The following is a 13539-nucleotide window of genomic DNA, read 5'->3' as shown; positions in this document are numbered from 1 at the left end:
AGCAGTGTCAAGTATTGTCGTCTTGCTGTTCATCAAACTGTTAACTGCCGTTTTACACCGCGAAATCTGTGGGAATGAACGCCCCAGGGAAAGGGGTGATTTCATCAACGCTCATATGCCACTTACTGAGGCCTTTTCTTGTCGGTTGTAAGCGGCGTTGTGTCTGAAAAGTTTTCCTCCTCATAAGAAAACCGTGTATTTTAAACGTCGGGTGTTGCGGTTATGACCTAAAACTATAACATCAAATGAATGGATAATATGTGGGTAACAGGCGGAGTGACGACTTTCCCGTAGGGCGACACTTCCACTTCCACGGTAGAGGCGGGCAGAATTGTGGAGAAATCTGGTGCCAACGTGACATCATTAACACATATTACAGCTTACGTGAAGTTATGAGCTGTGGCTCTTTTTCCCCATCTGTCGACACCTTGCTGTTACAAGTGTCGCCGAGCCCGAAGCCTGCATTTCTCGTAACACTCACAACACAGCACTCTGCGAAACATTCATTTCAAGTGTAACTGAACGGTTTCGACTGCAGGCGCCTCATCCACTCGAACAAGCACAGCGCCTTCTAAGGCGGGAGTCCGTGTAGTCCGTCGAGGACCTCGGCCGTCGTACCGTGACACCAATTACCCCGTTACAGCCGGCCGGTGTGGACGAGCGGTTCTAGAAGCTACAGTCTGGAACCGCGCGACCGCTACGGTCGCAGGTTCGAATCCTGTCTCGGGCATGGATGAGTGTGATGTCGTTAGGTTAGTTAGGTTTAAGTAATTCCAAGTTCTAGAGGACTGATGACCTCAGAAGTTGAGTCCCATTGTGCTCAGAGCCATTTTTGAACCCCGTTACACTTAATCGTTAGAACAGTCTTGGAAATATGGCCTGTCTTTTACGCGGATATTCTATTCTATACAACCACTGCGCTTCCTTTGCTTGCCTATACACGAAAATCTTGACTGCAAGTTCCCACCGGGTGCAGCTGTATTCGCGTACAACTGATCGAAATTAGTACTTCAGATTGTAAACAGAGACTGTAGTCTATGACAGTACAGACATCTCATACCAGGATTGCTCTTGGCAGCGCACAGTCCGCCATTTGGATTTGATTAGGTGAGTTACAATCCAAATCTCAAGTGCTCGTCGGGAGTTTTCTAAACTTAAATCTCAACAGCAATAGTACCGGCACGTGTATTCCATTGTTAGAGGTAGAACGTTTTTTTCCTTAAAGCTTTGGACTCGATCGTTTCCAAATCACGATCCATTACCCCAGACTATTAACCCTTCCCCATCATCCCGGAAAATGTGTAACATTATCGAGGGACAACCCTGTACACGTAACTTTTAAGAAAATTGTTATGTCCTGACACACTGTAATTTTCTATTTGTAAAATAAGGCACTTGATATAACCGCAAGAGTTGTGTCATCTTCGTTACTGTAAACAGATAATACAAATAACCTTATATGTCGGGCAACCACAGCTAAGGGACTTACACATAATGTGAAGAACAATCAATTAATTTAAAATCAGAGATGGTAAATAGTCTATATTAAACTGAGTGGAAGTTCGAATCCGCAATAGCTGTTTAGTTTGTTCATCCCTGTATGACAACCGGTTTCATATACGCATATCTTCAGGACATATGAAACGAATACTTCATGTGCCACGACTTGCAAGGTGAAGTGCGCATGAAAAAAAGGAAAAAAAAATCACGCCTCGATAAAACCATGGATGAAACGGCAGATGGGTATCCGATCCAAATTCAGCATGATCAGTAAAACATCTCCAAAAGACTGTCAAAAGACGACCCGGGACAGCACATGACAATCTGCGTCTGACAGGATGAAACCATCGTCAAAACCCGCGGGAGAAACAAAAAATTAAAAGACTCACAAACATTGGGAGTCGTCAACATACTTAAATATATTGGCGTCAAATAGAACAGCATGTTCTAGCGCTAGTGAGTGTATGGCAACGTTTTACTGATATTATACTGATCATGCACAGTTCGCATCGGATGCCCATCTGCCGTTTCATCATTGGTTTTACGGAGAAGTGACGTATCTTTTTCGCACTCGTACCTTGGAAGTCGTCGTCACGAAGTAATAGTTTTATACAACCCACAGATATACCTCCAGAGCATGAATCCAGTTTGTCATACAGGGATAAACACAATAAACAAACTATTACGGATTTGGACTTTCACTCTGTTTAACATAGACTATTTGTCATCTCTGATTTTAAACTGATTGGTTGCCCTACACATTATGTAAATAGATAATACTTTCAGTTAACATACAAGCAAGTACCATTACAATGTGTTGCAGCATGCTAAATTAACAACAACAATAAGAAAATTAACAATCCCCCCCCCCCCCCACACACACACACGGGTGCATGACACAGAGTAAAGGCCAATTCGCAGTGGACATCAACGGAACGGAACGGAAAGTGATATCACCGTCAGTTGGTGGTGATTTCACACTATACGATAGGTAAACATTTCGCTTAGCCGAGAATCGATGTGTGAAAGTACAGTTATACCACCCGTGACACAAAAAGTCTGAGTATAGAAACAGACGTAAGAAACTAGCTATGATATACAGTGTGGTTATAATTAAACTTTCGCAACTTGAGAGAGCCCCCATGAAAAAAGATTAATAGTTGGACATCGAGTTTGTGGAAAATTTGTAAGGACATGTGGAAGAGAAATAAAGAACAAGCAAGTGAAAAAAAAATTAATTTCCACATGAGAAATAACATTTGTTAATTTCGTTCCTCGTTTACGTTCCAGGTTACAAACGTTGCTTAATGTGACGACCATCTGCATCGACGTTAGCCTGGAAGTTTTTACGATAAGAGTTTCACGATTGTTCGCAGCACATTTCGAACAGGTGACCATGGAATCACTTGTTATGACACAGCTCGTGAACTATTTGAAGACGGCACACTGCGTCCAGCTTTCGCAGCCATGACAATAGTTGAATTGTTCAAAAATTTGTGGCGCAATTGGCCACCGGCCTCTCCAATGAGCAATTCCCAAATCGTCAATTAATTCGAACTTCCAAATGATGTACTTCAACCTCTGTGCTGAAAAAGGATCTCTCATTCCTTCAGTGCACTGACGCTCGCGGAGAGCTTCAGCATTGTTACTGAACATTATTCGCTTAAAGTTGGGTATGCATACGGTAAAATGTTTTCCCTCTACAGTAGCACCAGTTGCGGAAGTTTTTTGTTTTAAATTATAACCGAGCTGTTTTTATTAGACTCCTGGCCATTAAAATTTCTACACCAAGATGAAATGCAGATGATAAACTGGTACTCATTGTACAAATATATTACACTAGAACTGACATGTGATTACATTTTCACGCAATATACGTGCATAGAGCCTGAGAAATCAGTACCCAGAACAACCACCTCTGGCCGTAATAACGGCCTTAATACGCCTGGGCATTGAGTCAAACAGCTTGGATGGCGTGTACAGGCACAGCTGCCCATGCAGCTTAAACACTATACCACAGTTCATCAAGAGTAGTGAGTGGCGTATGGTGACGAGCCAGTTGCTCGGCCACCATTGACCAGACGTTTCCAATTGGTTAGAGATCTGGAGAATGTGCTGGCCAGGGCAGCAGTCGAACATTTTCTTTATCCAACAAGGCCCGTACAGGACCTGCAACATGCGGCCGTGCATTATCCTGCTGAAATGTAGGGTTTCGCAGGGATTGAAAAAAATGGTTCAAATGGCTCTGAGCACTATGGGACTTAACATCTATGGTCATCAGTCCCCTAGAACTTAGAACTACTTAACCCTAACTAACCTAAGGACAGCACACAACACCCAGTCATCACGAGGCATAGAACTCAGGTCATCAGTCCCCTAGAACATAGAACTAGTTAAACCTAACTAACCTAAGCAAATCACACATATCCATTCCCGACGCAGGATTCGAACCTGCGACCGTAGCGGTCGCGCGGTTCTTGACTGAAGCGCCTAGAACCACTCGGCTACAACGGCCGGCCGCAGGGATTGAATGAAGGGTAGAGCCACAGGTCGTAACACATCTGAAATGTAACGTCCACTGTTCGAAGTGCCGTCAAAGCGAACAAGAGGTGACCGAGACGTGTAACCAGCGGGACCCCATACCATCACGCCGGGTGATACGACAGTATGGCGATGACGAAGCGCCACTGTCTGTGATTCAGCGTCAAGGGTAACTGCAGCCATGGTCTCCGAGCTGATAGTCCATGCTGCTGCAAACGTCGTCGAACTGTTCGTTCAGATGGTTGTTGTATTGCAAACGTCCCCATCTGCTGACTCATGGATCGAGACATGGCTGCACGATCCGTTACAGCCATGCGGATAAGATGCCTGTCACCTCGAATGCTAGTGATACGAGGCCGTTGGGATCCAGCAGGGCGTTCCGTATTACCCTCCTGAACCCACCGATTCCATATTCTGCTAACAATCATTGGATCTCGACAAACAAGAGCAGGAATGTCGCGATAGGCTACAATCCGACCTTTACCAAAGTCGGAAACGTGATGGTACGCATTTCTCCTCCTTACACGAGGCATCACAACAAAGTTTCACCACATAACGCCGGTCAACTGCTGTTTGTGTATGAGAAATCAGTTGGAATCTTTCCTCATGTCAGCACGTTGTAGGTGTCGCCACTGGCGCCATCCTTGTGTGAATGCTCTGAACAGCTAATCATTTGCATATCACGGCATCTTCTTCCTGTCGGTTAAATTTCGCGTCTGTAGTACGTCATCTTCGTGGTGTAGCAATTTTAATGGCCAGTAGTGTAATATCCGAAGCTAACTTCATAACGTATATTCTCAACAACGTTTGTAAGATAAATTACTCAGAAGTGAAATAATGGGGAAGGTGTCTCTGAAACATATTAAAATATTGACATTTATTCACTAATGCAAAAATGTACGTTGGTACACATGAAACGATATTTAGAAAGCAACACATATAGACTGTGTCCTTCAGCATGGTTTTTTCTCCTTTCTAGATACGAAATATCGTCAAACTAATTATATTTTCTCCTTCAAAAGCGCTATTAAAACGTTTTCTATGTAAGTTTCTCATCAGGTTATTTTCTCATTTATGAGGAATGTAGGCGTTTCCTTTGGCTAAAAGTCTTAAAACGCTAATCGTTTTTCTGTTTCAGATATCTGGCCCCGTTTGTAGAAAAACGCACATTGGGAAACATTCAACATTTGCTGTGTGCCACGATAACAAAGAAAATTTTAAAATTTAGACAAAGAAGACGTAAAAGTATAAAATCCACTACTGTAACCAGAGTGAGCCCAGTGAGAATGGGTTGAGTTCCGACGTCAGCACACGCTTCTGAAGGCCCAAGCTCAAATGTCAACGTCAGAAGTCTCATCCCTGTAAACTATGATGCTGGCATCCCCTGCCGTTCCGTTGATGGTCTACTCGAATGCAGCTACTTTAAATTGACCCTATCTCGTGTGTCTGGACCTGCGCAGAGTAAGCGAGGCGGCAGACAGCAGGCAGTAGCCGAGCGCTCACCGTTGCGGCCGACGCCGTTGAGCCTCCAGTCCGGGGTGTGCAGGTTGCTGGGGCGCGCGGTGCGCACCACGATGTGCTGCATGTCGCGCCACGTCAGGTCGCGGTTCGCCTCGAGCGCCAGCGCGCAGATGCCGGCCGCCAGCGGTGCCGACGCCGACGTGCCCGTGTGCGAACTCGTGCACTGGTGGTGCAGGTCCGTGGTCACCACCTGCCACACACAGAGCGCAGCCGTCAACAGTCGCAGCGTCCCAACGAACGTACAGTAGACCGGAGGGTATGGAGACGAAAGGGGAGAAACAGTGTTGTAGCCTGTGCTCCGTGTTATTCAGTCTATACACTAAGAAAAACAGTGAAGGAAACAGAGGAACGTTTCAGGAAGAAGAAATCGAGACTTTAAGGTTTATCGATGACACTGTCATTTTCTCAGAGATGTGAAGGACTTTGGAGAGAAGGTGCGGAACGAATATTGTCCCTAAAGAAAGATGAGATGATGATCAACAAAAGTGAAACAAATGCAATGGAAAGCAGTCGAATGAAATCGTGAATCGGATTAGAAATGAAGCACCGAAAGTAGTAAATGAGTTTCGTAATTTGGCCAGCAAAATACGGGACGGTGGTCGAACTACAGCCGTGAGATGTTAACATAGAGATTGCACAATATACTTATGTAAAATTAAATGTCTAAATACTGTTTGAAGTTCTGGTCAGCTTATGTAAGACTATGAAAAGAATAACTGTTGTGAATCTCGATCGGACGTTTTCCTGCTCCATTTCTGACTTGCAGAATTCTCGGCTATACGGCCAGGTCACATAATTACTCGACGATATTTCGACAAAGACACTTGTTGCTATCTTCACGTGGCCCCTGGTGACTGCTCCTATCGGTGGAAGGGGTATAAAGGACGCCGACAAGAGGGGAGAAGCAGTCATCAGCGACCGCCGGAAGACAGCAACTAGTCACTTTGCCGAAATATCGTACAGTAATTACGACGTGACCCAGACTGGCACTCGACAATTCTAAAAATTGCTAATCTCAAAATGATTAGTTGTGTTGTTGTTGTTGTTGTGGTCTTCAGTCCTGAGACTGCTTTGATGCAGCTCTCCATGCTACTCAATCCTGTGCAAGCTCCTTCGTCTCCCAGTACCTACTGCAACCTACATCCTTCTGAATCTGTTTAGTGTAATCATCTCCTGGTCTCCCTCTACGATTTTTACCCTCCACGCTGCCCTCCAATACTAAACTGGTGATCCCTTGATGCCTCAGAATATGTCCTACCAACCGATCCCTTCTTCTAGTCAAGTTGTGCCACAAACTTCTCTTCTCCCCAATTCTATTCAGTACCTACTCAAGAGTTATATGATCTACACATCTAATCTTCAGCATTCTTCTGTTGCACCACATTTCAAAAGTTTCTATTCTCTTCTTGTCCAAACTATTTATCGTCCACGTTTCACTTCCATACATGGCTGCACTCCATACAAATACTTTCAGAAACAGCTTCCTGACACTTAAATCTATACTCGATGTTAACAACTTTCTCTTTCTCAGAAATGCTTTCCTTGCCATTGTCAGTCTACATTTGATATCCTCTCTACCTCGACCATCATCAGTTATTTTGCTCCCCAAATAGCAAAACTCCTTTACTACTTTAAGTGTCTCAATTCCTAATCTAATTCCCTCATCATCACGCGAGTTAATTCGACTACATTCCATTATCCTCGTTTTGCTTTTGTTGATGTTCATCTTATATACTCCTCTCAATACCCTGTCCACTCCGCTCAACTGCTATTCCAAGTCCTTTGCTGTCTCTGACAGAATTACAATGTCATCGGCAAACCTCAAAGTTTTTATTCCTTCTCCATGGATTTTAATACCTACTCCGACTTTTTCTTTTGTGTCCTTCACTGCTTGCTCAATATAGAGATTGAATAACATCGGGGAGAGGCTACAACCCTGTCTCCCTCCTTTCCCAACGACTGCTTCCCTTTCATGTCCTTCGACTCTAATAACTGCCATCTGGTTTCTGTACAAATTGTAAATAGCTTTTCGCTCCCTGTATTTTACCCCTGCCACCTTCAGAATTTGAAAGAGAGTATTCCAGTCAATATTGTCAAAAGCTTTATCTAAGTCTACAAATGCTAGAAACGTAGGTTTGCCTTTCCTTAATCTAGCTTCTAAGATAAGTCGTAGGGTCAGTATTGCCTCACATGTTCCGATATTTCTACGGAATCCAAACTGATCTTCCCCGAGGTCGGCTTCTACTAGTTTTTCCATTCGTCTGTAAAGAATTCGCGTGAGTATTTTGCAGCTGTGACTTATTAAACTGATAGTTCGGTAATTTTCACATCTCTCAGCACCTACTTTATTTGGAATTGGAATTATTATATTTTTCTTGAAGTCTGAGGGTATTTCGCCTGTCTCATACATCTTGCTTACCAGATGGTAGAGTTTTGTCAGGACTGGCTCTCCCAAGGCCGTCAGTAGTTCTAATGGAATGTTGTCTAATCCTGGGGCTTTGTTTCGACTCAGCTCTTTCAGTGCTCTGTCAAACTCTTCACGCAGTATCTTATCTCCAATTTCATCTTCATCTACATCCTCTTCCATTTCCAAAATATTATCCTCATGTACATCGCCCTTGTATAGACTCTCTATATACTCCTTCCACCTTTCTGCGTTCCCTTCTTTACTAAGAACTGGGTTTCCATCTGAGCTCTTGATATTCATACAAGTGGTTCTCTTTTCTCCAAAGGTCTCTTTAATGTTCCTGTAGGCAGAATCTATCTTACCCCTAGTGAGATAAGCCTCTACATCCTTACATTTGTCCTCTAGCCATCCCTGCTTATCCATTTTGCACTTCCTGTCGATCTCATTTTTGAAACGTTTGTATTCCTTTTTGCCTGCTTCATTTATTGCATTTTTATATTTTCTCCTTCCATGAATTAAATTCAATATTTCTTCTGTTACCCAAGGATTTCTATTAGCCCTCGTCTTTTTAGCTACTTGATCCTCTGCTGCCTTCACTGCTTCATTCCTCAAAACTACCCATTCTTCTTCTACTGTATTTCTTTCACCCATTCTTGTCAATTGTTCCCTTACGCTCTCCCTGAAACTCTGTACAACCTCTGGTTCTTTCATTTTATCCAGGTCCCATCTCCTTAAATTCCCACCTTTTTCCAGTTTCTTTAGTTTTAATCTACAGTTCATAGCCAATAGATTGTAGTCAGAATCCACATCTGCCCCTGGAAATGTCTCACAATTTAAAACCTGGTTCCTAAATCTCTGTCTTACCATTATATAAACTATATGAAACCTGTCAGTATCTCCAGGCTTCTTCCATGTATACAATCTTCTTTTATGATTCTTGAACCAAGTGTTAGCTATGATTAAGTTGTGCTCTGTGCAAAATTCTACCACACGGCTTCCTCTTTCATTTCTTACCCCCAATCCATATTCACCTACTACGTTTCCTTCTCTCCCTTTTCCTACTGACGAATTCCAGTCACCCATGACTATTAAATTTTCGTCTCCCTTCATTATCTGAATAATTTCTTTTATTTCATCATACATTTCTTCAATTTCTTCATCATCTGCAGAGCTAGTTGGCATATAAACTTGTACTACTGTGGTAGGCGTGGGCTTCGTATCTATCTTGGCCACAATAATGCGTTCACTATGCTGTTTGTAGTAGCTTACCCTAATTCCTATTTTCCTATTCATTATTAAACCTACTCCTGCATTACCCCTATTTAATTTTGTATTTATAACCCTGTATTCACCTGACCATAAGTCTTGTTCCTCCTGCCACCGAACTTCACTAATTCCCACTATATCTGACTTTAACCTAACCATTTCCTTTCTTAAATTTTCTAACCTACCTGCCCGATTAAGGGATCTGACATTCCACGCTCCGATCCGTAGAACGCCAATTTTCTTTCTGCTGGTAACGACATCCTCTTGAGTAGTCCCCGCCCGGAGATCCGAATGGGGGACTATTTTACCTCCGGAATATTTTACCCAAGAGGACGCCATCATCATTTAACAATACATTAAAGCTGCATGCCCCCGGGAAAAATTACGGCTGTAGTTTCCCCTTGCTTTCAAACGTTCGCAGTACCAGCACAGCAAGGCCGATTTGGTTAGTGTTACAAGGCCAGATCAGTCAATCATCCAGACTGTTGCCCCTGCAACTACTGAAAAGGCTGCTGCCCCTCTTCAGGAACCACACGTTTGTCTGGCCTCTCAACAGATACCCCTCCGTTGTGGTTGCACCTACGGTTCGGCTATCTGTATCGCTGAGGTACGCAAGCCTCCCCACCAACGGCAAGGTCCATGGTTCATGGGGGGGGGGGGGGGGGGGATGATTAGTTACTTCAAATTTCCGCTTTTGTAAAACTTTGAGAGACATGTAACATTAAAATTAGAAACCTCCATGACTGGAAATAGGTTCACTTTGTCATAAAAACGTATGGTAGAAGTTTTCATGATGCTGTCTCGTCTACTTTTTGAATTATTGCGAAAACGTCAGTTTTTGTACCTAAGTTATGTGAGACGATTTAGATTAATTAACCTTTACTGTTAAACTACGAAGTCAAAATGACAGCACGATGTTTATTACAGGAAACAATGAAGCTTTATCAAGTTTCAAGGTAATAACGTAATTTTACAGCAGTACAAAAAATTGGAACAAAGACAGTTCAGGGGCCACCATCTACCCTAGGTTCCATTCGAAAAATCCTAGAACTTTAAGAGTTGTCGGGCTGAGAATTGTGTGTAATATACACAGAATACAGAATTACGCAGTGAAAAATTGGAATCGGTGTAGGACTTCAACTAACAACGCCATAAATAATTTTGCAATCATAAAGGGTGCTGGCTGGGCACTGCTGCCTAATCTAGAAGCAGTTTTGGAGCAAGTGTTTCGTCCACCGTCCCCACTGATCATATATGAAGAACGAGATGTATGTACGTGTGAAGTTATTCAATCGTTGTCAGTCATACGGAAACCTGCTACGTTCCGCTACAGAATATGCCGTGATTTCGTCGGTGACAGTCGTCGCTTAAGCATTGGATGGCGTTAAAGATAACTGACAATATTGTGCTTGGGCCGAATGACTTATCGTTTGTATATTACGACACTGTCAGAAAGTGATCTTAATTGGCATAATAGTTTGTCTGGAAAACTTGTGTTTCGTTCTCGGTGTTTTGCGTGCTGCCCGCTGTATAACATTAAACGGCGTGCCAAGTGTTCGAACTTATACTTATACTTTAAGGAGAAGCAATTAACTTTAAATAATTAGGAGTATAGAGTAAAAATAGTGCCTTAATTATTTTCATACTTATTGCTTGTACGTCTGAACTCTTACTCGAATATGCTGATGCCTTCAACGACAGTTGACTTTCATTTATTGCCGTGGTTTCCCACTCCTCTGAATAATTTTTAGAGAGTTAGAACATTTTATTGTGGACATGTAGACTGAAGATTATTAAACATCACGTTCCCCTTCGCTTTGTGGTTGTTCGCACTAACAGGTTTCAAGCCCTTGTAAAAGACTGTGGCTTTCAAAAATAGCGCAGGACTACCAGACATAAACAACGTTCAAAAATTAAATACAAAACGTAATAAATTTTACCCGCCGGCCCACAAACTGTCTACAGTGAAACGTTCTGCTCAGATAAGAAGATAATAGAAGCTTTTGAAATGCGGTGCTACAAAGGTATCCTGAAGATTAGACGCACAGAGGGAATAGCTAACGAAGTTTGGAGAGGAATGAAATTTTGTGGCACAACTTCACAACAATAAGAGATCGCAGTACAGGATATTTCATAAGCCTTCTGCGAACCGTCAGTTTGCTACTGGAGGTCAGTGTGCCAGCTAAAAATGTAGGTGGAGGTGAAGGCTTTATTACACACATCAAAAAAGGTTTTGCATCACCTCGGTTCCGAGAGTTCCGGAACCTGCACAGAAAATTGGAATAGAAATCGACATAAACATCATTTCCGACCTTTTTATTCCTCATGAAAACCACACATTGCATGTTGTACCACCATACAGTGAAACCTCCAGAGGTGGTGGTCCAGATTGCTGTACACACCCGTGCCTCTAATACCCAGTAGCACATCCTCTTGCATTGATGCATTGCTGTATTCGTCGTGGCATACAATCCACAATTTCATCAAGTCTAGATTGTCCCATTCCTCAACGGCAATTCGGCGTAGATCCCTCAGAGTGATTTGTGTGTCACATCGTCCACAAACAGCCCTTATCTATCACAGGCATGTTCGATAGGGTCCATGTCTAGAGAACATGCTGGCCACTCTAGTCGAGCGATGTCGTTATCCTAGCGGAAGTCATTCATAAATGTGCCCGAGGGTAGCGTGAATTGTCGTCCACGGAGATGCATGTCTCGCCAATATGCTGCCGATATCGTTGCACTATTGGTCAGAGGATGGCAATCACGTATCGTCAAGCCGTTACGGTGCCTTCCATGCCCACCAGTGGCGTACGTCGGCCCCACATAACGCAACCTCAAAACAGCAGGGAAACTCCTTCTTGCTGCACTCGCTGGACAGTGTGTCTAAGGCGTTCAGCCAGACCGGGTTGCCTCCAAACACGTCTCCGACGATTGTCTGGTTGAAGGCATATGCGACACTCATCGGTGAAGAGAACGTGACGCCAATCCTGAGCGGACCATTCGGCATGTTGTTGGGCCCAACTGTACCACACTCCATGTTGTCGTGGCTGCAACGATTAACCTCGCCATGGACGTCAGGAGTGAAGTTGCGCATCATGCAGCCTATTGCGCACAGTTTGAGTCGTAACACGACCTCCTGTGGCTGCACGAAAAGTATTATTCAACATGGTGGCGTTGCTGTCAGGGTTCCTCCAAGCCATAATCCGTAGGTAGCGCTCATCCACTGCATCCTTGGGCGACCTGAGCAAGGCATGTCATAGACAGTTCCTGTCTGTCTGTATCTCCTCAATGTCCGAACAACATCGCTTTGGTCCACTCCGTGTCGCCTGGACACTTCCCTTGTTCTGATCCCTTCCCAGCACAAAGTAACAATGAGGACGCGATCAAACCGCGACATTGACTGTCTAGGCACGGTTGAACTAAAGACAACACGAGCCGTGTACCTCCTTCCGGGTGGAATGACTGGAACTGATCGGGTGTCGGACCCCTCCGTCTAACAGGCGCTGCTCGTTCATGGTTGTTTAGTCTACATCTTTGGGTGGGTTTAATGACATCTTTTAACAGTCAAAGGGACTGTGTCTGTGATACAATATCCACAGTCAACGTCTATCTTCAGAAGTTCTGGGAACTAGGTTGATGCAAACCTCTTTTTGATGTGTGTATATTAAGCAGGTTCACTTAAATGTGGACGGCAACAGTCGAGCAAGGACGAAGAGGCTTTCAGGGATGAAGAGGCTTTCACAGGACGGACTAGCCTAGAGAGCTGCACCGATCCTATCTTCAGCCTAAAGACCACAACAACACACATTAAGTTCTCATTGCTTTCATATTTTTGGAAATTATGGTCACGTCAGGTGCTAACCATTTTATTGTGCAGAAGGAAACTATTTGTTTCCATTATTATTTTTTCTCATGTCCGAGTAGTTTTTCACCACTTTCACAAAAGACCAAAAAGTCTGTGGCACGGTAATCGGTACAACATCCGTGGATGAGTGACATCAATTACTTCGCTCTGTGCCTCACTATGACGTCTTTGCCCTTTTAAATTGAATTAATAAAACGTAAAAATTAAAGCACACTGGACTTAATAACTTTACTAATAAAGGAACCCTTTTTGCTCTTTGTAATAAGATACAGTAGATTGTTACGAAGAGTGTTCAGAAATGTTGCGACGAACTTAGAGGGATTGTAGAGGATTTCATGAGGTACAAATCGACGACAGGAACTCGTGTCCTGAAAAGCCATCCAACGACGAATTTATAGGCGGAACTTCTACCGTCCGTCACCGTACAAAGTCACGTT

At 43.5% G+C, this 13539-nt stretch overlaps 1 protein-coding gene across 1 annotated transcript in view; it reads right to left on the bottom strand.

Moving 5' to 3' along the window:
* LOC126095397 (furin-like protease 1) overlaps positions 1-13539 on the bottom strand; it is a 256503-nt gene that overhangs the window by 74962 nt on the left and 168002 nt on the right. The window contains exon 8 of the mRNA XM_049910198.1: positions 5545-5752. Coding sequence (XP_049766155.1) covers positions 5545-5752 — 208 coding nt within the window. The remainder of the gene's footprint in view (positions 1-5544; positions 5753-13539) is intronic.

Source organism: Schistocerca cancellata, chromosome 8, assembly GCF_023864275.1.
Source record: "Schistocerca cancellata isolate TAMUIC-IGC-003103 chromosome 8, iqSchCanc2.1, whole genome shotgun sequence".
Lineage (NCBI taxonomy): Eukaryota > Metazoa > Arthropoda > Insecta > Orthoptera > Acrididae > Schistocerca > Schistocerca cancellata.
The sequence above is the reverse complement of the archived record's forward strand: the minus strand, read 5'-3'. Positions and strand labels throughout refer to the sequence as shown.